We start from the raw sequence: 24,595 nt of genomic DNA on the forward strand, positions 1-24,595 counted from the left end.
CAGGACGCCGATTCGTCTAACACAGCTCCCGAACCTACTGACGATGTCCAACGGGCAGGTGCGATACCCGAACCTCCAATCGCTCAGGTTATCGGCCTGGCTCCTGAGCACAGAGAGTTCTGCCATTTGAACATCCCGCAGGACTGCAGGGATGTGCTAGCAAAAGCGAGGGCTGACAGTACCAACAAAACCTACTCCCTCAAATGGAAGCGCTTCTGCGTCTGGTGCTCGGAGAAGGGCCTGAGACCACTTCATATCACACCGGAGCAGATATTGCCATATCTCCTGCACTTGGCACAGTCCGGATTAGCGCATGCATCCATAAAGGTGCATCTAGCGGCGATTTCACGTTTTACCAGGACTTTTCAAGGCCCGTCTCTGTGGTCCAGCAGACTTGTTAAACAGTTCCTTAAGGGTCTTTATAGGTCCTTTCCAAGGCCCCGACGGGTCCCACCGACATGGCACCTCAACTTGGTCCTTAACCAACTCATGAAGCACCCCTTTGAGCCCATTCACCGAGCCTCCATCAAGTACATCTCATGGAAAACGGCTCTATTACTTGCGCTCACATCTGCCAGGAGAGTCAGCGAGTTGCAAGCTCTCTCCATTCAGGAGCCCTTCATGCAGTTCAAACAGGACAGGGTGGTGCTGAGGACAAATCCCAAGTTCATACCGAAAGTGCCTTCAGACTTTCACCTCAACGAGCCGGTGGTCCTACGCTCCTTCTTTGCCAACCCTACCACGGCAGCAGAGAGGACGCTCCATTCTCTGGATCTCAAACGGTGTCTTAAGTTTTATATAGACAAGACAAAAACCTTCAGAAAGTCTTCGCAGCTATTTGTGGCCTACAGCAGACCAAGGCTGGGTATGCCTCTCACAAAACAGAGCATTTCAAGGTGGATTTCTTCTGCAATAGCGTTCTGCCATGAAGGGGCAGGACGGCCGTTGCGAGACAGGGTGGAAGCACACTCCACCAGAGCGATGTCCACATCAGCAGCGCTGTTCGCTGGAGTGCCGATTTTGGACATCTGTAGAGCGGCGACGTGGAAGTCACCGCATACCTTCTCCAGACACTACTGCCTGGATGCCGAGCTTACGAGGGATGCGGCAGTGGGCCAGGCGGTGCTTCGCCATCTATTCCAGTGAGGTGAGCCTTCCAACATCCCGCCATCCTGGTATGCACATTCTTTACTGGTTTACTATTTTGATGTATGCCAATGTTTCGAACTGTTATGATAATGCTGTATTATCTCAAATACCTTTATGGCATGTTACATCAGAAATGTGCATAATGTATTGCTAACTACTCTGATTCAGGCATGTGAATCTATGAAAGACACCCCTAATACTGGATAAGAAACGCGTTACTTACCTGTAACAGCAGTTATCCAGTATTGGTGTCTTTCATAGATTCACATGCAACCCTCCCGCCTCCCCTGGAAGGACTCACACCTCTCTCTAACTATATTACGCCTACCTAGCTTGGTGCGTACGAAAATCTGAGGGACTGAGGCTCCTGCCAGGAAGGTTCTAGAGGGAGGTGATAGCTGATTGGCTGGCTCTAGGAGTTTGGTCCTTTTTACATAAGGACTATGATAGGCGGCTAAGGGGAGGCCCTTAGGCCTATTTTTCTCTATGTATGTCTATAGGACATTACTTTTTTATGTACCGGAGGCTCCCGTCTCGACGACGGGGAATGATTCAGGCATGTGAATCTATGAAAGACACCAATACTGGATAACTGCTGTTACAGGTAAGTAACGCGTTTCTTCTGCCAAACCTGGCTCTCCATGGCGTGTTCTTTTGGCTTCGTTGTGCTCTTTCTGCCTGTTGTACGTGTCCCTTGGGGGCATGTTTTTCTGTTCTGTTCCGGAATAGTATCTTCCGTGTTCTGTGTGGTTTCGACATGTGTATACACACAGGATATGTTCACTGTCACAGGGTGCCGGCGGTGTTCCTTGCGCTCCTGTCTTGGCTGTTTTCTATTCTGGTCCATTCCTGGTGTGAGGAAGTACATACGTCTTCTCTCATGGCTCAGGCCCTGTGGGGTCTTTGCCTATAGGCAGTGGAGTGTCCACCAGCTACGTCACTGCTGTGGGTTGCCTTGTTTTCTATTTCCATTTGCGCTCCCCTGGCAGGGTCTCCGGTCCCTCTGGTAGTTGCCACGCAGAGGTTTAGGTGCTTCTGCTCCTCGTCTCTGCTGCTGCGGTCTTCTGACCCACTGTGGCCAAGTGGTTGAGGTATCTGATTCTTACTCCTAAGGTTATGTGTTCCACTCCAGGTGTTCCACTGGTTGTGGGTTCTCAGTCAACACTAAAGGCGATATTGCTTCCTTTTCTGTCAGGCCTATGTTTGTGTCTTTCTCACCCATTCCCCATGAGTGTGGTGGTCCGTGTCCCCGCCTGTCTCACGGGAGGCCAGGTTTCCTTCCCCACTGAGGGGATGCTGTTGTTTTTTAGGTGTATTGACATTGTTGTTTCCTGCGCTGCTTCACACCGGTGATGTTGGTACCTTTTGTGGAGTCTCCCTTTTTACCTGAAGGTTGCTCTTCGAGTTTTTCCCCTTGCTTTTCATTTTTTCTCAACCATATGAATACCCACAGCGAGAGAGCACGCATACTAGTGTTTCTCTTGCCCTAGTATCGGGTTTTTTACCCCCAAATCTCTCTCTCTCTCTTTCTCTTATGGGAGCGAGCCCTCTCTGTCTCCCCAGTTTTGCTGGTTTTCCTTAGCCTTTTTCTACCTCTGAGTACGGTTGGCTGTTTGACTACCTGATGCTGCGCCCATCTTTCTTTGCCGGTGCATGTGTGCTGCTGATGCTCCAATTCCCTGGTCTTTTGCATAGGTGTGATGTAGTTCCCGTGATACACAATGTCTCCTTGTGTGTATCCTGTCATCCACATACATGTATCTCCTTGTAGTCATGGTTCTGTACATCTCGGCATGGTGACGTCTGTCCCCTGACCTTTCTTTTTTGGCATCCACTGTGATGTATGCTTAGTTTGTATGCTCTGATGCTGTCATACTGTCTTGTCCCTTCGCTGGGACTTTGTCTATTGCGGATCCATGGGATTTGGTGCTCAGTTGAGCCTCTTTTTGCAGAAGTTTATACACTTTCTTCCATTATGCACTGACCTTGTTAGTTCTGTGTCTTCCTTTCGTTTCTGCCTGGACGAAGGAGGTCTCGTCCGTCCTCTGACAGGTTGTGGTGCCTTTGCCTCCCCTTCTAATAGCTCCCTTACAGAGCTTCATTGGTCTGGTGTCAGCCACGCTGGCATTTACTGTCCCCACCGTGTTTTAGTCAATGTTATTGACAGCTTAGTTCTCTTTGGAACTTGGTTGGGTTTCAGTCGCAGACCCTCCTCCAATGGGGTATGCCTTTGGTATCTATTCTAAGTTAAGGAATCTGCGGCTAGATGTCTCTATCAGATGAACGAGTTACTTACCTTCGGTAACGATGTATCTGGTAGAGACACAGTCTAGCTGCAGATTCTTTAACGCCCGCCCATTCTCCCTGTTCTGCGAGAAGCTTTTCAGGTTGGGTTCTACCTACTTGCCTCCTTATGGGTGGTCTTTGTATTCCTGTGGGGGTGGTCTACTTCACCTCCCTCCTGGTCAGAATGGCTCATTCTGTATTTATCTGTTGCTTCTCCACCCATTCTCGTATTGGGTGGTGGGTTCCTATATCCTTTCACGCTCCTACACCCTGGTTCTTCCAGTGTGGGGATTAATCATGTTCTTTTTCCCTCCCTTGCACCCTCATCTATTTTTTATCCATTACTTGGGGTCTCTTTGACTATGCTGCAGTCAATTGATGGGGGGTCTATTTGCCTATGTTACAGTAAATAGGTCCTTTATTCTGTGTATGTTTGCACATTCTCTGGTGCAGAAATGTGGTCTATTAACATTGGTCATATTGTTCCAGTCTTGTTGCCCCTTACAGTTATATCCTGTGGTTGCAGACTGCCTGTCGTTTACTATGACATTAATTTCCGATGCCGTTTTTCCTCATGGAAGGGCATGGTTCTCCGCTTCTGCAAGACTGTTTCTAAGAGCGGATACTCTGCTGTCTCCCTTCAATCCCTTACAGTATGTAGTGCTCTTTAACTGTCATGCATGGTGGTGTTCTCCACCATTTCTGTTGTTTCTTGTCATTGTTTAAACGATTTTTGATCTTTTTTGGCCCTGTTCCCGCACTCCCACAGTTTTAAAAGTGGCTCCGCGTTGTGGTGCAGAAAAGGTTCACAGTAGAAAACTGATGTCAGCGCACTGGGAGGGATTTATATGGCCCCATTGATGTCATATCCGTGGACGACGTCAGGACGGATCCATGCGACGTCGTCTCCCGGCGCGCAGAGGTGTTGCTGAGGATTTTTTCCTGATCAAGTCTGACACCTGGGGATATTCTAAGTTAAGGAATCTGCGGCTAGACTGTGTCTCTACCAGATACATGGTTACCAAAGGTAAGTAACTCGTTCATTAGGATGAGCACTGAATGCTTCCTTCAGGAGTCAATTCAGGGTTTGAATACAACTCAAATACTTTGACATAATTGACTGCACGTGTGTGGGTGCTTTTATTGCATGGACTGCAGTTGTAGAAAATCCCATCTTTAACACAGAATTATGAAATATGGAAAATATTTCACCATTCCCTGTAAAATACAGATTTCTTCATCATAGTGACAGCCCCCCAAACCAGCTTTACTATCAAGGCTACTATGATTATGCAGCACGGAAGACCAACGTTTGTGACAAAAAGTGGAGATTATGTGGCACATTCTCTGGCAGTATTTCTTTCATCCATTTGAGGTAGAATCAACAATTATTGTGAAATATGCCAATTGTGTGGCAAATGAAGTGCATCTATAATTTTGCAGTAAATGATGCAGCCATTTAATTTCATAAATACTCTGGCTCTCGCCATTGTGTGTATAAACCCAAAGCTTAAAGTTAAGTTATAGTTCGGTGTTGAAATGAGACATGAACTAATGTTAAAAATCACAAAAACATCGAAGGTCTTAAGCAGTACACATTTTATTTAGTTGACTAAACTAGTTCAGTGTTTTTTTAATGTTCTTTTCTTATTTTGACACCTAATTATAACTTCACTTTAAACTTTGTCTTAATTTTAGTGAATTTCAGTTCTTAGGTTTTTTTATGTTCATCATATTCTAAACTGGCCAAGCTCCCAACCCTGTGCAGGTGGCCTACCCTCTTACTCAGAAAGTTTGTCTACCAAATGATACTAGTTTAAAGTTAGGGAGATGTTAAGCGACTGAGGTTGATGAGTAGGAAAGGGGATGTTGTACTTGTGCACACGTCTTTCTCTTTAACTATATTAACCCCTTCAGTGCCCATGACGAGCTGGACTCGTCATGGGCTGCGGTGGCGCTGTGCCCATGACGAGTCCAGCTCGTCATGAACTCCGCCCGCTAATACAAAGCGCGGCACTGGGCGGGGAAAGGGGCGGGCATGCAAGGGGTTAAGTTATTTTCAAAATACATTTTGCATCAAATTGCTAATAATCCACATCACTTTTGTGATCTGAATCATCTCAATGTTCACAAATGTCAGCATGTTCCTCAGGAATAGCTTTAAATTCAGCAGCTCCTATTTCAATAAAATGGGTTTCAGGAGTGCCTCAAATTTTCTTGAATTTAAAGTGCGCTAGTTGTTCAGTAGCATTTTGTGGTATATCTTCAGTTGATCACTAGGGAGTTAATTGACAAACTGCTGCTGGTGTTGGAAGTACGTGTTTCACTATGCATGCCAAATTGTTTTTCTGACGTGGATGATCCAGCATTGGTGAGTTAGGGTTAGACTCATACGCAGCAGAGGGGATCGCAAGGCTCGCCCATTTGGAGTCTGATGAATGGCACCAGGACCTACCCAACCCTGGTTCGCCGTCCAAAATTCCCATTGAATTATCGCCATCCCGGGTGTAGGAAATTGGGTGAACGGTTGAGGTGGTGAAACCCTACTCTTAACAGCAACCACAATTCTTGTCAGGGTGACACATAATAAAACCCCAAATTAATCTGTGCTCAAATCTCTGGTAGGTTGGTAGAAAGAGGTCAGGCTTAACTTTGAGGCAATGTGTAAAGTATTTATGCATCTCTTAAACAGTAATAAAATGAAAGCACCACAGAAGAAAATTCACACACCAATTGAGCAAAATTGAGTACAATTTGATCAATGAATTGGGACCAAAACAACAAAAATCCAATTAGTAGAACCGGAGATATGCAATTTTAATGATTTAAGTAGAAATAATGCATCAAAGCACTAAGACCTAAATCTGGTAGCCCCGGACTGAGACAAAGTCACAAGTTCAGGTCTACAGCAGTGAAGCATGGAACAAAGTTCGTTAAATCCTGGTGCGCGGCGTTGCTTCCTCCAGCATGCATTCTGTAGTCTTGTCAGTTTGTGTCGTGCCACGGTTCCGATGAAGGTATGCTGAAAGGCTTTGCATCAAGTTGTGTTGCTTCCGATGAAGCTTGTAGCTGTGCGGGGAGGCTTTGCAGGGCTTAACTCACTTTGTGTAGTATTTGGTGAAGACCTCAGCTGGGCTGGCAAGGCACCTCTATCCCCACTTCCAAGGGTCCAGGGCTGGACGAGCGCCACTTGAAGGGAGAGGACTCACAGCAGCAGCTGCAGGGTGCAAGAGAGTCGGAGCCTTTTTTGTCCCTGAGGCTCTGATCAGGAGGTCAGCCAACTAGCCCTTGGAACCACTCTGGTGGTTCTGAGGTCAGGATGCAGGTCCATTCCTTCTCACTCAGGTAGCAGGGCAGCTGAGTAGAAGCCCTTTTTTCAGCTGAGCAACACAGCAGTACATCTGAATTGTCCACAAGTCCAGAGGTGTACTGAGGAGTTGTATCTGAGGGTCCACTATTTATTCTTGGTCCTAGCTTTGAAGTAGGAGAACGTTCTAGAGGGTTCTACCCGCAGAGGTGTTCTGAATTTCCTACCTCTTTGCCCAGTTGTCAGCTTGCCTGGGGCCACCAAAGACTAATGTGAAATGATTTGTGAATTGCTGAGGTAGCGTCATTGTAATGTGCAAGTGTGGTAGGTGACAGTACCGTCCCCCTGTCAAGTATCAGATGGCCCACCTTGTCAACACCCATTCCCACTTTATCTCACTGTCTGCAAGCAATAGGCACACACAGACTGCTAGCAACACCGTCATGTGACCGAGAATTCAGGCTGCAGGCACCAAACGGTTGTGACAAGAAAATGGCAAGCTTCTAAAAGTAGCATTTTCAGAATTGTGACTTAAAATGCAACTTTACCAATAAATAGGGTTTTCAATTGCAATTCTTTAGCCACCATACTCTACATTCCTAATTACCACCAATATAAATGTATCACTTATTAAATGGAAGAGACCAGAGCAGATTTAGCAGCCAGAGGGACTTGAATCGGGTTGTCCACCCATGGACACCCTGTACCTCAATGTATTCAGTGGATTATGTCCGCATCAGTTTCCGAAATAAATAATACACGCTTTAGTGGCCTGAGTTAATATAGACCTCATTGGACATTGTAATCAGTTCAGACCCCTGGTGGGGCATTCAGACTCTGGGCGGGGAGGAGATCAGAAAGTCCGAAATTGAGGTGCGCTGCTCAGTTTCCAGGAAGAGACCACAGAGATAAAGGCAGAGCTTCCTCTAAGCAAGAATGAGCACCTTCGTGCAGTCGGAATACCGTTCTCCACCTGGCAACCCGGCATGAGGAATGCAGCGCGTACAACTGGAGTATAGTTAATATGGTCCTGAAACCAGAACAAAACACTCAATATAGAGGTAATAATGCATCATTTATGCAACCAAAAAATACTCTCTGGCTGCTGGAGCAGCAAAGAAAGAGTGGGCAAGAGGGGAATAAAGGACTATGTACGGCAGCTTGGCCTGTGATTGGCTGAAGATGGACTAAATTTGTGTTTCTGGGAAAGTTAGTTTATTGTATGTTGGTTTGGAGTTGCTGTTGGAGAAATAAAGCTTGAAAGAAAGGCATAATCCTCGCCTTCGGTTATGAAATAGAATTACCAATAAAATATGCTTCATTTTTGCTTTCCTAACTGCTGATTGTGTACAGTTCATTTACAAGCATTTACATCATGTTGTATGATACAAAAAGTTCATCCTAAAGTGTTTTATACTTTTCTTTCTCTGACTGCAAATTTGTAAATACCAGTACCCATGTAAAAAAAAAAAAATAGAAGACATAGCCTGACATTTGACCTGTCTTTGAAACACAGCAAATGTGACAGACAAATACAGAATTTAAAGGCATCTTTATATATTTATTGGACTTTAGCGACCAACCAAAAATCAGCTCATGACCCACCAGTGGATCAAGACACACAGTTTGGGAAGTACTGTGATAGACGAAATTCAGACTGCTGGCTATGTGCTCCTGGACCGGTCTGTGTCATTGGATAAGCGGACCATAACATTCTCTTGGATCATGTGGCAAACCACAATCTGACTGGCCTGCTTTGAATTGGTTTCCATCTATCATTCCGGGCTTGTTGCTAAGTGGTCTTTCTGCCCTGTTTCACTCTTAAAGAAATGATTGTAGGGTGGTGATGTCTCATGGAGTTTGGCCCTTTCCCCTATCTTATGTAACAAATAATTTCAACCTTATGGGAGAGGATTGGGAAGTCTGGGTTCTAGGCTCTGTCCTATGTGGATGGTACCTTGCTGCTGCTAAAAATTGAAAAGGTATGAGACCTCAAGATCCCTCCTCTTTTTGGTTGCCTTCTCACGATTCAAGGGTGCAGAGCCTCTAATTTGTTGCAGCTCATTGTGAGCAAGACTGATTTCGTACTCTTCGGCAAAGATCTTTTGACTGTGTAACAGTCTGTGGCCCCAATCTTTGGGGTGTCTACCCACCACAGTGGGTAACAAGCATTTTCAATGCAATAGGTCTTGCATTTACGCGAGTTTAAGCTATTGTCATTGTAAATGACAAAGCCTTTTATTTATGTTTTAAAAACGAAAACAAAAATAAAAGGCATTGTCATTTACAATGTCAATAGCTCAAACTCGCGTAAATGCAAGACCTATTGCATTTCAAATGCATTTTTTTTAGTTTGTAGCATGTGCAGAGTTTGAGACATTGCAGATAATAAAAGGTGGTTTGCCGACCAATCGCAAACCACTCTACTTTCTCCAAGTTCCTAGAGCAAATGACTGGCATAACCTGAAGGGGGTGTCAATTTAAACAGGACTGTCAGGTAAAGACCGGAATCCTGCAAGTATAAATGTTTGCTTGCTGCCTGATTACCATGCGCCGTTCCCTTGATTCTCCACTCACCACTCTGCTGAAAGGACAGCTGAGCTTACACAACAGCTGGTGCATCTCAAGACTCGCGCTTTCTCACTAAGTCTCTCCTCAGGCAGACTGCTTATTGACTGACTGTCTTGGGCAAGGGCATGTTCGCACAGAGCTCCCATTCCAAGCTTAAATATGCAGTGTAATAACCTCATTGTTTGATCAGAATTCAAAGCCGAGTGGCAACGTACTATTATGTTATAATTCCATGACAGTGTATTTTAATTTTGCAGTTAATTTTTTATCACGGTGTGATTTTTCCGGCTAAAAAAAAATAAAAATGCAGAGATCGTTCACGTTTGTGGAGTGGTCTTATGTTTCAGAGACTTCTATTCTTTTTATGTGCCATCACAAGAGAGCTGGATAAGATGTATGTGTTCTTAAAAGAGAATTTAGGCGACATTGTTTTTTTTACTTTGCCATATGTGCCGTTAAATTCTACTAAATTGGCAAGCGGAGAATTAGAATTCAAAATGGTTGTCTTAAAGTTGCCACAAACTGCGCATACCGTGATAACCGAGCAAGCAGAAGAGTGCTTTTCAGATGAAATGTTGAGAAATGTGCTGCCTAAAAAGACGTGAGTGAATACCTTGAAACTTACACCATTTTTTGCCATGTATTTTACTATCAAGCAGGGTGTAACGTAATTTTGTGCATTTGCAACGATATTATTCGTGTTTTTATAATGTGTGGACTTTACCTGAATTTGTCAGAGCACTTTACAATCGAACCAGGTACATTACAAGGACTCCGTTTATTTGTACATTATGTAATGATGCATTTTTATTGTAAAGCACCCTAACACTTTTGGATGAGGTCTGCACTACATTAAAATACATAAATGAATAAAGGGGCAAATAAGATACAAAGCTACAAATAAAGGAGGCGCTCACAGAAGGATACGGGGGATTGCAACACAGGAGTGAAAAGATTGCAGCGAGAGATCAACATAGAGAGAAGGATAGCAATCAGTGGGAGAGAAATGTGTACGTGGGGTTAAGCAAAGGAAGTTGCAGTCAGAGACCGGAAAACATAATGTAATCGGAGGGCGATCACAGAACAGCAATGTTTCCACGTACTCTGGCTTCATTATCTTGATATGTCCTGTTTTGAAATCGCTGGCTACGGTTCGCCACTTCCGGTGGCCATCTTGTACACTACACGCCGACAGAATCTTCCAGAGTCCGAAACAAGGCGCGGTATTGTTCAAATCCTACTTCGCCAATCCTAGACAGACAATGGGCATCGTTCCGCGAGTGCTGTGTGAGACCGCGGCTATTGTGAAACTTGAAGCACGCATGGCACAAGCTCTCTCTGGGTGCTGTAAATTACACGTGAAAAGGATGACTTTTTTAAGTGAGACTTAGATTAATCCAATCACGTGCAGGGCTTGAAAACTGCAGTGTTTGAGCCTTGCTATCAGAATGCAGTGGCTGAATGCTGCTGAAATATTGAATAAAATGAGCTCCTACGCTGTACTGAGGAGGTTCATGCTTGCCTGCGACCTTTTTGCAAGGTCTATTCGGGCATTTACAGCTGTGGCTCTTTGTACCAGTGGGGAAAAATCCATTACAATGGCATGATAGTAATTAACTTGGGAGTAAACTTGACACCTTCACAAACCCTCGGAACCACCGGAGGCTTTTGGATTGTAGTTGTGCGTCTCTGAACAGCGCTGGGGCTTCCTTTGAGTTAGAAGGGGTCTGCACTGTCTCCGGCGGCACAAGCTCGAGGTGAAAGCAGCCTCTTTCTCTTGGGGGTGGCACCCTGCACTGGATTGCAGTGAACCTCGAGCCGCCCTGCCTGCGGGAGCTCTCGAATTAAGTTACCGCCATGTTGCTCTAAAGGCGCCTAGTATGGAGAGCAGAATACTCAAGCTCTCTCTGGGCGCTGTAAATTAGTTATTATGCAATTAAAAACAAGCGCGGCAGCTAAAGTGAAAGCGACCGCGCTGCAGATAAAACCAAGCATCGATCTCTTATCTTTATGGGGCTATGTGTTACTAATTAGCGTGCAGGCGCGCACTGCCCCCGACCTCTCAAAGGAAAACAATCTTGCCGAAACCAAGATTTTTTTCCTTTGAGAGGTTGGGGGCAGTGCGCTCCTCCACGCTAATTAGAAATACATGGCCCCATAAAGATAAGAAAGTGCTTTGCGACAGCCGCAAAGCAGACGAGCCAGTCCGGATCGGCCGTAAGAAAAGGCATCACCAAAAAACCCTCATTCCCAATGGCAGGCCACCGTTTAGCATAAACGGTGACGCCAGCCAATGAAAATGAGGGGTGGGACTTCAAGTCCCCTTCTCAAATTTACTCCTACAAAATCTCTCGCCCAGCAAGCAGTGCTTTGCGCTGCAACGCCAGGCAAGACCGAAAAATGTAGTAGTCTGGTTTGAAATGGAAACTATCTTTTAGGATTTGAAATTTATGTGGTTCAGAACTTTTGTTTCCAGCTGTTCCATGCTCTGAAAAAGATCTTGTCCTTTCTTCAGTCAGTCTCATGCTGCGGTGGTTGGCTCACCTGTCCTCTCTTGAACTATACCAACACCATCTTTCTTTGGGCCCATGAGGTCCAGATTAAGTAGCTGCAGAAGATATAGAATATGGCAGTCCTGCTGGTGACAGGTCTGCAAATGAACCCATGTGTCTGCTGCCCAACGTACATTACATTGTCTCCCGATCAAAGCACACATTCTTTGCACTGTGCTCTGTTCACTGTACCTTTTATCAGAAAGGACTCGATACATTATCAGGTTTTAATGGTAATGTCCCCTCCAAATCCCTTGAATTCCGTTCTTGTGTACAATGGACAAATAGCTCACAGAATGAGTTGTTCGATGTCTTCATCTATTTGTAAGGAATTACTAATATCTATAGTGCTTGATAAAAAAGTATTTAGCGTTTTTTGATGTGTTCATGATTCTGGCAGAAAAGGGAGCTAAACCACACAGTGAATACATGCTTTACCCAAGATCACACACTGTTATCCAGTGGAGAAGGTGAAACCCGCAGTTAGCTGCATTATTTGACACAAGCATTTTTGATATGGGATCATGTAGAGACAAAGCAATGTCTGTGGTAATTCAGTTTTTTTGTAAATATATTTAGGTTTTCATGGAGTTCTACAGTACCACTCAACATCAGAATCCTTGTTAATGCACAGCCCTTTCACCACTCTTATACCAATTAAATAAGTCATTGAATACATACAACCCTGGCAGTGAGATCAGTGAAATCCTATGCAGTGAAAAACTGTTAACAGTTTCTCAGTATAAATAATTATAATCTATCTTGACAACCTCACAGTCAGATACTTTCAAGTAATGTGATGTCTGCTATGGTGAGGAGTGGAGGGTTCTTATCAAGTTTTATTAATATTATGGAGCTTTTTTGATGACCCAGGGCATGGGGGTTTATTAAGCTAAGACCATCCTCGCCCTATTAGGACGATGTTTCAGTTACTCTGTTTGGAAGTAGCTAGGCAGACTTTAAATCTTGTGTAGAATTATAAGCTATTTTTTGATAGTGGAAGGTGCACCAGGAAAAGAGTCAAGACGCTAGTAAGAAAGTCCTTTGAGTTTCTTTTATTCTTTATAGTAAAACATACAGTCAGACATCAGCCAACGCATTTGGTTCCTTACAAAGGAACTTCTTCAGGGCTATATCAGTAATGTGAAAACGTCATTCCAAGGTCAAATCGCAATACGTGTACACGTTTGCCAGGCGCACCTACCATCTACGATTATAAGACTTTCCAGACCATCTTGGCTGGAGTCGATATACTGGAACCCTTATTGTGGGGCTACAAGTTGGGATTCTTTTGAAACATTGCGATTTGACCCTGGAATGACTTTTTGACATTACTGATATAGCCCTGAAGAAGTTCCTTTGTAACGAAACGCGCTGGCTGATGTCTGACTGCATGTTTATTATAAAGAATAAAAGAAACTCAAAGGACTTTCTTACTAGCGCCTGGACTCTTTTCCTGGTGCACCTTCCACTATCAAAAAATTTCTTGTTTGGATTCCAGTGGAGCCCAACTGTGGCGGGCTGCGGAAGTGATATGCACAGGACTCTTATATCTAGTTAACTGGGATTGAGGTGCTGAACCAAGGGTCAGCCGCGGTTCTGAAGTTTGTAATGTAGAAGTATAAGCTATGCCTTTGTGCTTTAAATCAATGTCAGGTTGGCTCTGCTTCAGTGGGTGCTTTAGTGAACTATGGAATGACTATCTTTCTAGGACTGAGCCGTAGAACATGCACGTTCATGCCCAATATGAAGCTATTCCAGAAATCAGTTAAGGAGTGTCCTTTAAAACACAATAGTGCTGACGATCTAAATCACGCAACAGCACTAGGTGTGAACTGTTATTTGGCCGTTGTCACAGATCCTGTTTCAAGGTGGAAGCAACTTAAAATGCATTTTTGTGTTCTGCAGCTTCCTTTTCAAGTTAAATGAGGTGGTTCTGATAGGAATGAGGGCAGTTGTGATTGTATTCTTAATGGTGAGTTCTCTCTCTTGCACATGTCTTATTCTCATAAATATAATACTTTTCTAAAGGCTCCAAGTGGTCTAGGCTGACAATAGGTTGGAGTCCAGTACCTTTGTGAGTTTGCTGGAGGACGCAGCCTTTTGAAATATAAGTGGGTTAGGGAACCGCTACGCCCCACCCATCCTGAAAGGATGGCCTATCCTGCCAACACTTGCCCCCCCTTTGTCTCACTGTTTGAGAGTAACACACAAAGGCCAGCTAACAATTATTTACAGTTATGTGGCCCAGGACACAGGCCCCAAATGGTTAGGACAAGGAAACACCAACTTAAAATCTGACTTTACCAGTAAATAGGATTTTAAATTACAATTTTTTGTAAGACCAAGGGCCATATGTAATTTCTATTTACCGATTCCTAAATACCAAATTTTACCGATTCGCTATTTAAGAATCTGTAAATAGAATGTAGGTAAAAAATCGGTAAATTTTACCGATTCAGTAATATTCGTTGTTACCGATTCGGTTTTACCGAATCGGTAATAAGGAATACCTTCCCATTCATTCCTATGGGCCTGGAGGCCCATAGGAATAAATGGGAAGCCATTCACTATTACCGATTCGGTAAATACCGATTCGGTAATGAGGGAGCATATTCAGGGGTGGCAGGGTGTCACATTGTTGCACCCCTGAATCGTCCATGTGTGCACATGTGGCGCACATACATGCCCTAAGGGCATGTATGTCTGCCACATGGCACTTTTTAAAAAGCACAAAATTGCTTTTTAAAAGGTATTCGGTATTTACCACCAACCTGTAGTTGGTGGTAAATAACGAATCCTTAAACCAAAAATGCACTCACATGAGTGCTCCCTACATAGGATTTAAGGATTCGGTAATTTACCGATTCCTTAAATTAAGGAATCGGTATTTTACCGATTCCTTAAAATAACGAATCAGTAAATTATAGAATCCTTAAATCCAGCCTCCTAATCGCAAAGGGCTAAATACCGGTCGGTAATGGGAAATTTACCGATTGTCGCCCGTTACCGACCGGTATTAGCCCACCTACATATGGCCCCAAATGTCAAATTTCTACCTGTTACCACTCAAAGGTTTACACTTTTTAAATGTAAAAAGGTAACCCAATGTTATTCTATGGGAGAAGTAAGCCTCACTGTAGTGAAAAACAAATGTGGGAGGTTTTTACTACCAGCACATTTAAAACTTGAAAACGCATGTTCTACCTTTTAAATAAAATGCACTATGTCCTATGGGCTGTTTAGGGCCTACCATAGGGGTCACTTATATGTATTAAAAAGGGAGGCCTGGCAAAAGACTTATTTTGCCAGGTTAAATTGGCAGTTTAACACTGCACACAGACTGCAATGGCAGGCCTGAGACATCTTTTATAGGGCTACTTAAGTGGGCGGCGCAATACGTGCCTCAGACCCACTAGTAGCATTTAATTTACAGGCCCTGTGTACATGTAATACCATTATATTAGGGACTTGTAAGTAAATTAAATATGGCAATTGGGTGTGACCCAATTCTACCATATTTTAAGGAGTGAGCACAAACACTTAAGAACTGGTTAGCATTGGTAAAGTACACTAAGTCCTAAAGACAACAAAAATGGATTTCAGCAAACAGGAGGGGAGAAGGCAAAGTGTTTGGTGGAAGACCATGCCAAAGGTTGTCAGGCCTAATAATTATTTCATTCTTACTTTGCCCCCAAGGAAGTTAATAAGTTAGTGAAGCTATTCTAGTTTACCTTTGTGGTTACAAACAGAATGAATAGATTAGGGAAATAAAAGCATCTCCAGCGATGTATGTGCATCCTGGATGTCTGATGGTGATGTACTGGTACGTTAGTTTAGTTGATTAATGCACTCACTGAAGAGATCTGTGTGTAATCTTTGGTATCCCGCTTGAATCCTAAAATAGCCCATAAGGTTCCTTCTGGAGAGCTTTTCATGTAATCTGTACGTCACAGGTATCTCTGTTGCATAGCACTGTGGATTAATAGTTTTGTTACTGAGATCCTGTGGAATTTGCAGGTCATACATTAATCATGGTAACATATCTTTCATCCTCGTACAAAAGTTGCAGACTGCTTGATGTATCCTTCAAGACATACATTCGAATCCTTGCAGGTTTGAACTCAATCTTTTGTTGTTCTGATGCTGGTAAACATTGGTTAGCCTTGTGTTATGCCTCTATAAATTATTATTGTGCACAATGAGATCAGATGCCAGTGTCTTGCCACGCCCTTTGCAATACATAATTATCGCAATGTTGTAAATTATATGTATCAAAAATTAAAACTAGAATCATATTACATTAAAAACCGAGTAGGTGTTATCCCTTGATTTTCTTACTGATCCTGTGTTTGTTGAGGTAAGACTATGTATGTCAAAGAACCTAGTCCTCTTCATAAAACCAATGCAGATATTGTCTTTTTTGTGATTTTGTTTGTTCTTACCATTATCTCTTGGGTTTCCGCTTTTCTTTCTCTTAGCTAATCTCAAAACTAACCCAACCATTAGACAGTAAAACATCCAGAAATTCCTGCTGTCATTAACTGTTTGTGCCCATCATGAATGCACCAATTTTCATCTGTCTCGTGTTTCAGCATCCCACTTCTGAGTTAATGAAACTTAATCAAATTCTTTTTTCACATCATTTGTATGTTTTTTTTTTTTTAATTCAGTGCCCGATCATCCCTCTCTACGCCATGAGGCAGTACGCGCCTGGTTGGAGTCAGTCTCAGGAGGTAGCTGGTGATATTTCCCAGATTGCACACTTTGCAATAACACCCCTTTTTGGCTTTATCCACCTTAGGCTGGTCTCTTCTCTCTGAAGTTAACACAGAAGCCATCATTTGGCTTCTTCCTGCATGCGACAAAGGACGAGGGGGACACAGCGCATGCCAAGCTTAACTTACTGTTTAATTTGTGCATGGAAGAAGTCTGCTATTTAACACTTAAAATCGGATACAGCCGGACAGGAGTGTGTTCCACAGTAGTGGCTTCAATGAAGCTATTGCATGTAAATGAGTGAGGTTTACTGAGTTAGCACATAGTATTGCAAAACTTTCAGGTACTATGTTATGCGCCAACTCACTTACTCGTAAGCTTTTTTTTGTTGTCTGAAGTACTTGGATTATTAGACAAGCTGGATTGGTGTTTGTTGAAGTCATACTTTGTTAAATTGCCTTTTTTTTTTTTTTAAAGTCTGCATGTTGTCAACACGAGACATCTGGCAAATTCTGAAGAGCAGCGAAAGAGTGCTGTGCATGTTTATTTCAACTTGAAGCATAGGTAATCTTAATAATATAGAGAAGTAAGTTAACCTGGTGAAGTTAGGGGCTTTGACCCTAAACCCGTTGAAGGTAGGTGTTCTGATCCTAATCTCCCTACCGCAAATAGGCCAGGCAAAGATAGTAGAAAATCCTTAAGGACCAATATGATCAACAGATACCAAGTCTCTGTGGAAGATATTCTGAAATAATTACTTCCCCTGTGCCTCTGGACTCTGCGGGTGCTTTTTTGTTCAAGTCCCCTTAGATGTTGTAGTGCTCTACGTGCCTCCATGCTCCTCGCACATAGAGCCACAAAGCCATCACTTTGTGCTCAGTATCATCTGCCTTAGCTTCAGAAGCTGGTTCCTTGATGTCACTGAAGTTGTGCACTAATGATATGTTAGATCTCAAAAACTTCATAGTCTGCTCTAATGTTAGAGCATGTTTTGGCTAATCTTTAGTGTTGAAAGTATCTTTGTCATGTATGAAATTTGAGAACAAACTTGCCAATGATGTCACACTCACTGTTGACTAAAATATCGGAAGTTGAACAAACTACATTGCCTATCATAAAGGCAGAGGCAATGAGATGTTGAGAAAATGTGGGCAATACACACAGGAACAGCGATACTTCTACTGCTGACACTTGCCAGAAAAATCCAGGGACAAATTTAGACACCATTGTACAGTATCTGATAGAGACTTCTAGCTGCAGATTCCTTACATTAAAATTATCACCAGTCTTCAGACTGAATCCGGAAATGTTTCATGGGCAGTACTCCTGTGTGCCGGTATGCGACATCGATCGACCCCACGAGTGACATGCACAGTGCCTATATAGATGCCACCCCAGCACACTGACTTCAGTTCTTTTCTTTCCATGCCAGTCAGCCCAGCTCGAGAGAGAGCTACCCCTTAGTCATTTTTTGACTAAATCTTTTTCAACTTCTGTTGAAGTGTTTTTGAGATCTTTTCCTGGTGTGGCAAAGATTTCATCTCAAAAGACCAGCTTCAAGCCATGTGACACTTGTTACCGCCCCATATCAGTGACTGACCCATATCGGGGTATGCCTTTGGTGCCTCGACCGTGATCTGAAGTCCTGCTCCGATTGCTGCACCATGAACCCGAAGGCCTTGAGGGAGCTATTCCTCAAGCTCTTGGCAGCTCAATGTGTGTGCCACAACGATCTCGATCCCGGTCGAGAGAAAGGCATTTCCAAGGCGGCTCTCACCTGGAGGCGCTTTTTATCTCGAATGAAGCTCAGGCCTCATGTATGCCTTTCCGTCCATACCACTCCTGCCCAGGGTTCTGAAAAAGATCAGGAACAACCGGGACCAAATCATCCTTGTGGCTCCTGACTGGGCTCAGAGATTTTGGTATTCCGAGCTATTGAGCATGGCCATTGGTCCTCCGATCAGGCTGGCCCTTCCTGGAGGATTTATACGCCTGCCGTTGGGGCAAGTTTGTGGCATGGTGTGCAGAAAAGAAGGTTGACCCCCTTTTCTGCTCCCTTTTCTCAGTTTCTTCTCTTTATTCTTTCTCTTGCCCAGCAGAGCTCTGCTCTGGGCACCTTAAAGGGTTATCTTTCTGCTATCTCAGCCTTTCTGCAGTTGCCTGACCAGCCATCCCTCTTCAAATCCCCCTATTGTACATAGGTAGTTGAAAGGTCTGTAACAAATGTTCTCTCCTTCTCCCTTTGTCATGCCTCAGTGGGACCTTAATTTAGACCTAACGTTTCTTATGTGCGCTCCCTTTGAGCCTTTGCACAACTGTCCTCTCAGGTTCCTTACCATCAAGGCGGCCATCCTGGTGGCAATAACATCTGCCCCGAGGGTCAGTGAGCTTCAGGCTTTGTCCTCCAAGCCTCCATACATGAATATCTACCCAGACAAGCTGGTTCTCTGAACTAGAGCTTTCTTTCTGCTGAAAGTAATCGCTCCTTTTCATGGAGGCCAGTCCATCACTCTGCCTACTGTTTACGCTATGCCACATCCCTCTAAGGAAGAGGATCGTCTTCATCGATTGGACACATAAAGAGCATTGTTGTTCTACCTTAACAGCACGAAAGAGTTCCAGGTGGACAACCAACTTTTCTTGGGATATGTCGGAGCGAAGAAAGGAAAGGCTGTGCAGAAATGGACCTTCTCCAGATGGATCGTGCTCTGAATTAAAAACTGCTACGCATTGGCCAAGAAGCAACCCTCTGAGGGTTTGCATGCTCATTCCACCAGTGCCAAGGTTGCGACCACTGCCTTAGCACTTGGAGTCCCGGTCCTAGACATCTACCAGGCTGAAATGTGAACTTCTAGCACATGTTCACGAAAGCCCATTGCCCAGACAGTCAGGTCTGTCAAGATGGGCATTTTGCCCTTTTGGTCCTGCAGGACTTTCTGGAATGAAATTGTTTTGCAGACCCACCTCTGGGGAGGTATTGCCTGAGTATCTATTGTAAGGTAAGGAATCTGCAGCTCGAAGTCTCCATCAGATGGACAAGTAACTTAACTTTGATAACACCTTATCTGGTAGAGACTGTTTAGAGGTGGATTCCTTACTGTCTCACCCCTCCTCCCCATTCTGCAAACAGATTTCTAGGGACAGGGATTTCCCCTTTCAGGGCCCTAGTTTTTCACACCAGTGGTCAGTGTACTTCATGGCTCTGAGCTCCTGTTGGGGAAAGACGCAAAAAGTTACTGATGTCAGCGCACTGGGGTGGTGCTTATATAGGCCCTGCACACGTCACTTCTGGCGCGGACAATGCCACATGGGGCCGATCAACACGATCTACCGGCACACAAGGGTACTGCTTACAAAATGTCTGAATCCGGTCTGACGCCTGGGGATACTCCTATGGTGAATGGTGAGGAGCCTGCCACTAGAAAGTCTCTACCAGATAAGGCGTTACCATAGGTAACTTGTCCTTCTATACCTTGAAAACATTTACCGTGTTCTATGATCAATAAATTACCTTGGCAAAGATGACTCATAGTATGCAACTCAGATTAGTATAATCCTTCCTATATAAGTTACAAGAAAGCAGATCAATATCCAGAGGACATCCAGTTCCAGGTTGCAAATTATTACATGAATGGAACTTGATTCCAAAACAGATGCTTGATCCAATTAAACTATTCATGACATCTATGTGAAATCAGAACTGTGGTTTGAAAACCTCTCGCTAAAGTTGGTGCCTTTTCTTACACCTTGTTGAGATTCTCCTTCTCAGAAGGTAGTGTGTTATACATCCGTAACATAGAGGTTCAAAAGAAGGAAACTGATGATACTTGTCAGACTGTTTTCTTGAAGGGTGCGAGGGATAATCCATGGATGTGGCAATGGCTTGTGGACCACAGCTGTGGTTCCCTTGAGGTATTTTGCCTCTACTACCCAGTATCTGTCCTACTATGGCTCTACAAAACTAGACCAAAACCAACCCCTTCAGCCCTTGACTCTCAGAAGAGGTAATGGTGAGCAGGTATCTCAGGGAGGTTAGTGTGGAAGTACAGCAGGGTCAGCACTCAACACAAAACCCAACAGAACAGTAATGTTATTGTCTAGCCCAGTACTTCTCTTGATGTAAAGAATCATACTTGATTATGCTCTAAGGCACAATACTACACACAAGGTATCAGATAACTGGTGCACAGGTACAAATCCAATATGCTATCAGGTTAGGCCCCTCTCACTCTTCCCACCCCCTCTGATAGTAAATTTAGGGCTTCTTGTTTGGTAGCTAGTGCCGATGCCGCACTTCCTCTCTTTTAGTATACAATGTCCATGGCTGGAGCAGCCTGTTACCTTTCCCTGGGCCATGGTGGGCCTTCTGTGCTCACTTGAGCTGTGCTGGTCTGCAGTCAAGTCACGCAGCAGAGCTGCTCAGCAGAGTCCCGAAGATTGTGGCTTGGGTGGCTTGCTTTTGCCGCTGGCTCTGTTCTGGACTTCAATGTTGTCAGCAGCAGGGGGTCTTTGCAGTTCCATCAGTTCTGTTTCCTCTGATCTGGTGAGTCTTTATGGTGGTCTGCTTTTCAAGTGCAGGACTGTGATGGTGACTTAACGCTTTGAGGAGCTTTGTGGCAAGCACTGCTCTTCCGATCGGATGACCAGGACTCCAGCTTCACCATCACCAATCAGGTGAAAGAAGTCTACTCTGCACACTCTGGGTCAATGCTGGGCTAGCCCATCAGGCAGTCATCAGGGTACCCAGGGATGGGCTCCACAGGATTCTTTGTTGCCATTGACTGCTCATTTACAGATTGGTTGTGCTACAATCACACTAACTACAATAATAGGCATGTAGTAGGTGTCAAATGGCACGTCAATCTCCTAATCAGTCGTATAATCCGATCTGGCATGCTCGGGCAAGTGCTACGACTGCGTCGATGGGGATGACAGCCAGAGCCACTCGAGCACGCTTCAGAAGAGCTGTGGTTCCCTTGATAATTTCAGTGAACGGCTTCAAGACTAGAGCACGTTACACTAGTTGTGAGTCTCTGTGGAGACACCACACCACCGGGGTCCACCGCTTCTTTTCACAATACCAGTCTGCTCCTACTGTTGTCAGCTCACTCCTTCACTCTTGCTCAGGAAGGATTCCTCAGGTTTCCAGGACAAGTCCGACAATTCTTCCTCCAGATCATACTACAGGTAATACCACCTCTTACCGGAAAGCTGATGTCAGACACACATCAACTGGTTGTGCAGTAGTCCTCTGGACACTCTGGAATATGCCCCCTCCTTGATCACAAAGAACTTGGAACTAGAACAAGTGGGTCAACAGTTCTCATTTCTATGCAGTGATGGCAGACCAGGTATGTGCTTTCGGTCTACCTTTTCCGGCAGGTTTGGGTTTTTTCTCTTTTCATGCCCTCCTCAGGCTGTCTTCCAGACTCAGTCATTGTCTTGACTGATACTCTTCACAGCATAGTTGACTCCAAGCTGAAGCACCTACAATACAACAGAGCCACTAAAAGGTGTGAGCGGTTTTCACCGGACTATTAAGAGCCACCCCTATCAGTGATCAGTAAGACAGTCAAAGAGCTGGCCCTCTTCTATAGGACCCTTCCCACCTAGACAGTAGAAACTGCAGTCCCACCCTTTACCCCTACAAGGTCCTATTACAGCACCCTCCCTAATAATGATGATAATAATAATAATAATAATAGTGTTTCTTCTATAGCACAAACAGCTACCTCAAACAGAGGTGTCCTGGGGCTTAGCGGTAATCAGGTGAGCAGATCAGTGACGCGACTAGCCAGCCGAAGAGCCACGTCTTCAGGTGCCTTCGAAAGTCGGATTCAGAGTCCAGTATGCGAAGATGTAAAGGTAGTGCATTCCATAGCATAGCTGTCCTGACCGAGAAGGCCCTTCCGTGCCTTGAAAAACCGGGGAACGCACAATAGGTTCTTGGAGTTAGATCTAAGAGTGTGGGCCGATATGGGAGGAGTCTCTTTATGAGGTATCTATGTCGACGAGACATGGTGTATGTGGGTTTCAAAAGATTGAGGCGAGTCCCACTTGATGCCCAGATTTCTAGCTTCCTCAGCTGGACAGGGAGGAGTTCCCAACTCAGCCGGCCACTAGAGTCCTGCGGGCGAGGGAGAGGGCTGACCAAAGAACATGATCTCCATCTTGCCTGCATTTAGTTTCAGCTTGTTGTTCATCCAGCTGGTGATGTCTTTCAGACAGCCCTTTTCTAGCAAATCTGTCCCTTGACTGATCCTTAAAGGAGAATATCAGCTTTGTATCATCTGCGTACGAAACAGCCTTCAACTCCCAGGTGTCAATCATATTGAAGAGTGGTTCCAAGTAGATATTACAGAGCAATGGACTTAGTGCCGAGCCCTGTGGTACCCCACACCTTAACGGCTTAGGTGATGATTGGTGTGGTGGGAGAAATACACTTTGAGTGCGATTATAAAGGTAGGACTGGATCCAAGCGAGGGCTGTGCCCTGGACACAAATCTGTTCAAGTCTATTTAGCAGTATGGAATGAGCAACCATGTCAAAGGTCGCAGACAGATCCAACAGGGTCAACATAGCAGAAGCTCCCACGTCCATTGACATACTTATAGACTCTGCCATGTCCACCAAGGTGGTTTCCATGCTATATCCTGTCCCGAAGCCTGACTGAGTGTCGTGAAGGATGTCATGGGAGTGGACATACTTGGTGAGTTGGCGCTGCATTATTTTTTCCAACATTTTTGTCGGTGCTGGTAGCAGAGAAATAGGACGGTAATTCCTAAGCTCCTTGGGGTCAGCGTTAGGTTTTTTCAAGAGAGGTAAGAGGAGAGCCTGTATCCAGACTTCAGGAAAGATGCCAGTGGAAAATGATACATTCCAGATGAAATTCAGTGCTGGATTAATCCAGTGAGCTAATAATCTGAAAATCTTGGGAGGACAGGGGTCTAACGATCCTAAAAATCTCTTTGCTGGAGTACTCTTTCATGACTACTCCCATCATTTTACACAGTTTTTTTAGAGCTATCTTATACTCCTGCTTCGCTTCTGGAGTATACTCCTTCCTCCATTGCCTTTCAAATCTCTTGCATCCACTTTTTTACCTTCAGAGATCCTCCGAAAACCAGCTTGTCACTCTGAAATGTTGGTAGTGCTGGGGTAAAAGGTGGTCTGGCATGTAACGAGTGCATCTGTGGCACTACAACAATTCAGTAGAACTGATTGCTCTCTTAGGATTCACTGTTTTAAACTAACTCAGTTCAATGAACCTTCATCATGAGCTGTCTCCGGCAGATCTTTTTTCTCACCTCTCCTCAACCCTGCATTTGGACTCCACTGTACTCTCCAGAGAGCAGTATAAATGTTGGCCAACAATGAGCACAACTGCCTTTATAAAGAGGCTTGAACCAGATTGACCCATACAGGGATGGTAGGAAACACAGTGACATTGTGTGGGATAACCTGTTGGATCTTTTTTTAGATGCAATTGTGCTTGCTCACAATTTAGATTAGTAAATAATGATACTTAAAAAAAGAGACCCAGAAGTGTTCTCCCTGTCTGTGCTTGGTCCGATAGCTTTTTCCGTTGTCACTTTGCCGTTTTGTTTTTACTCTGTGTTCTCACTCTCTCTACCGCTCTCCTCTTGTTGTCTGGTCTTAATGTCCTGTCTCTCCTCCGCTCTGTGTCCTCTCTCTCCTTGATCTCTTGACTATCAAACTTAAAAGGGTTATCCACAAAAGATATTCAGCGGTTTCTAAACACTCTGATGTAATTTCTGGCGATTTCTGTTACTTCGTCCCAAATGAAGATACCCAAGAAGTCTCACATCATAATGAGAGCTGTAAAGATTTGACATATCCAGTAAGAGTCGTATTGTCAGAGTTTTTGACATCGAACCCCGTCACTGCGGCCTGGAATCTGAAGACCATTCCACCATAAATATTGGCTACGTCAAGGTACAAGCCTTATGACAGCACCGACCTTCACAGTTGCTCCAACCCCCTAACAGAT

General features: G+C 44.4%; 1 protein-coding gene across 32 annotated transcripts in view; it reads left to right on the forward strand.

Moving 5' to 3' along the window:
* Positions 1-24,595, forward strand: part of MICAL3 (microtubule associated monooxygenase, calponin and LIM domain containing 3) — a 1,875,796-nt gene that overhangs the window by 1,389,097 nt on the left and 462,104 nt on the right. For 28 of the 32 annotated variants that reach the window (XM_085652129.1, XM_085652139.1, XM_085652136.1 and 25 more), the window contains one exon: positions 16,539-16,601. The exons of the other annotated variants lie outside the window; for them this stretch is intronic. In XM_085652129.1, the coding sequence (XP_085508255.1) occupies positions 16,539-16,601 (63 nt within the window). The remainder of the gene's footprint in view (positions 1-16,538; positions 16,602-24,595) is intronic. 32 annotated transcript variants of the gene reach the window in all.

This window comes from Triturus cristatus, chromosome 4_1, assembly GCF_964204655.1.
Source record: "Triturus cristatus chromosome 4_1, aTriCri1.1, whole genome shotgun sequence".
NCBI classification, from domain to species: Eukaryota; Metazoa; Chordata; class Amphibia; order Caudata; family Salamandridae; genus Triturus; species Triturus cristatus.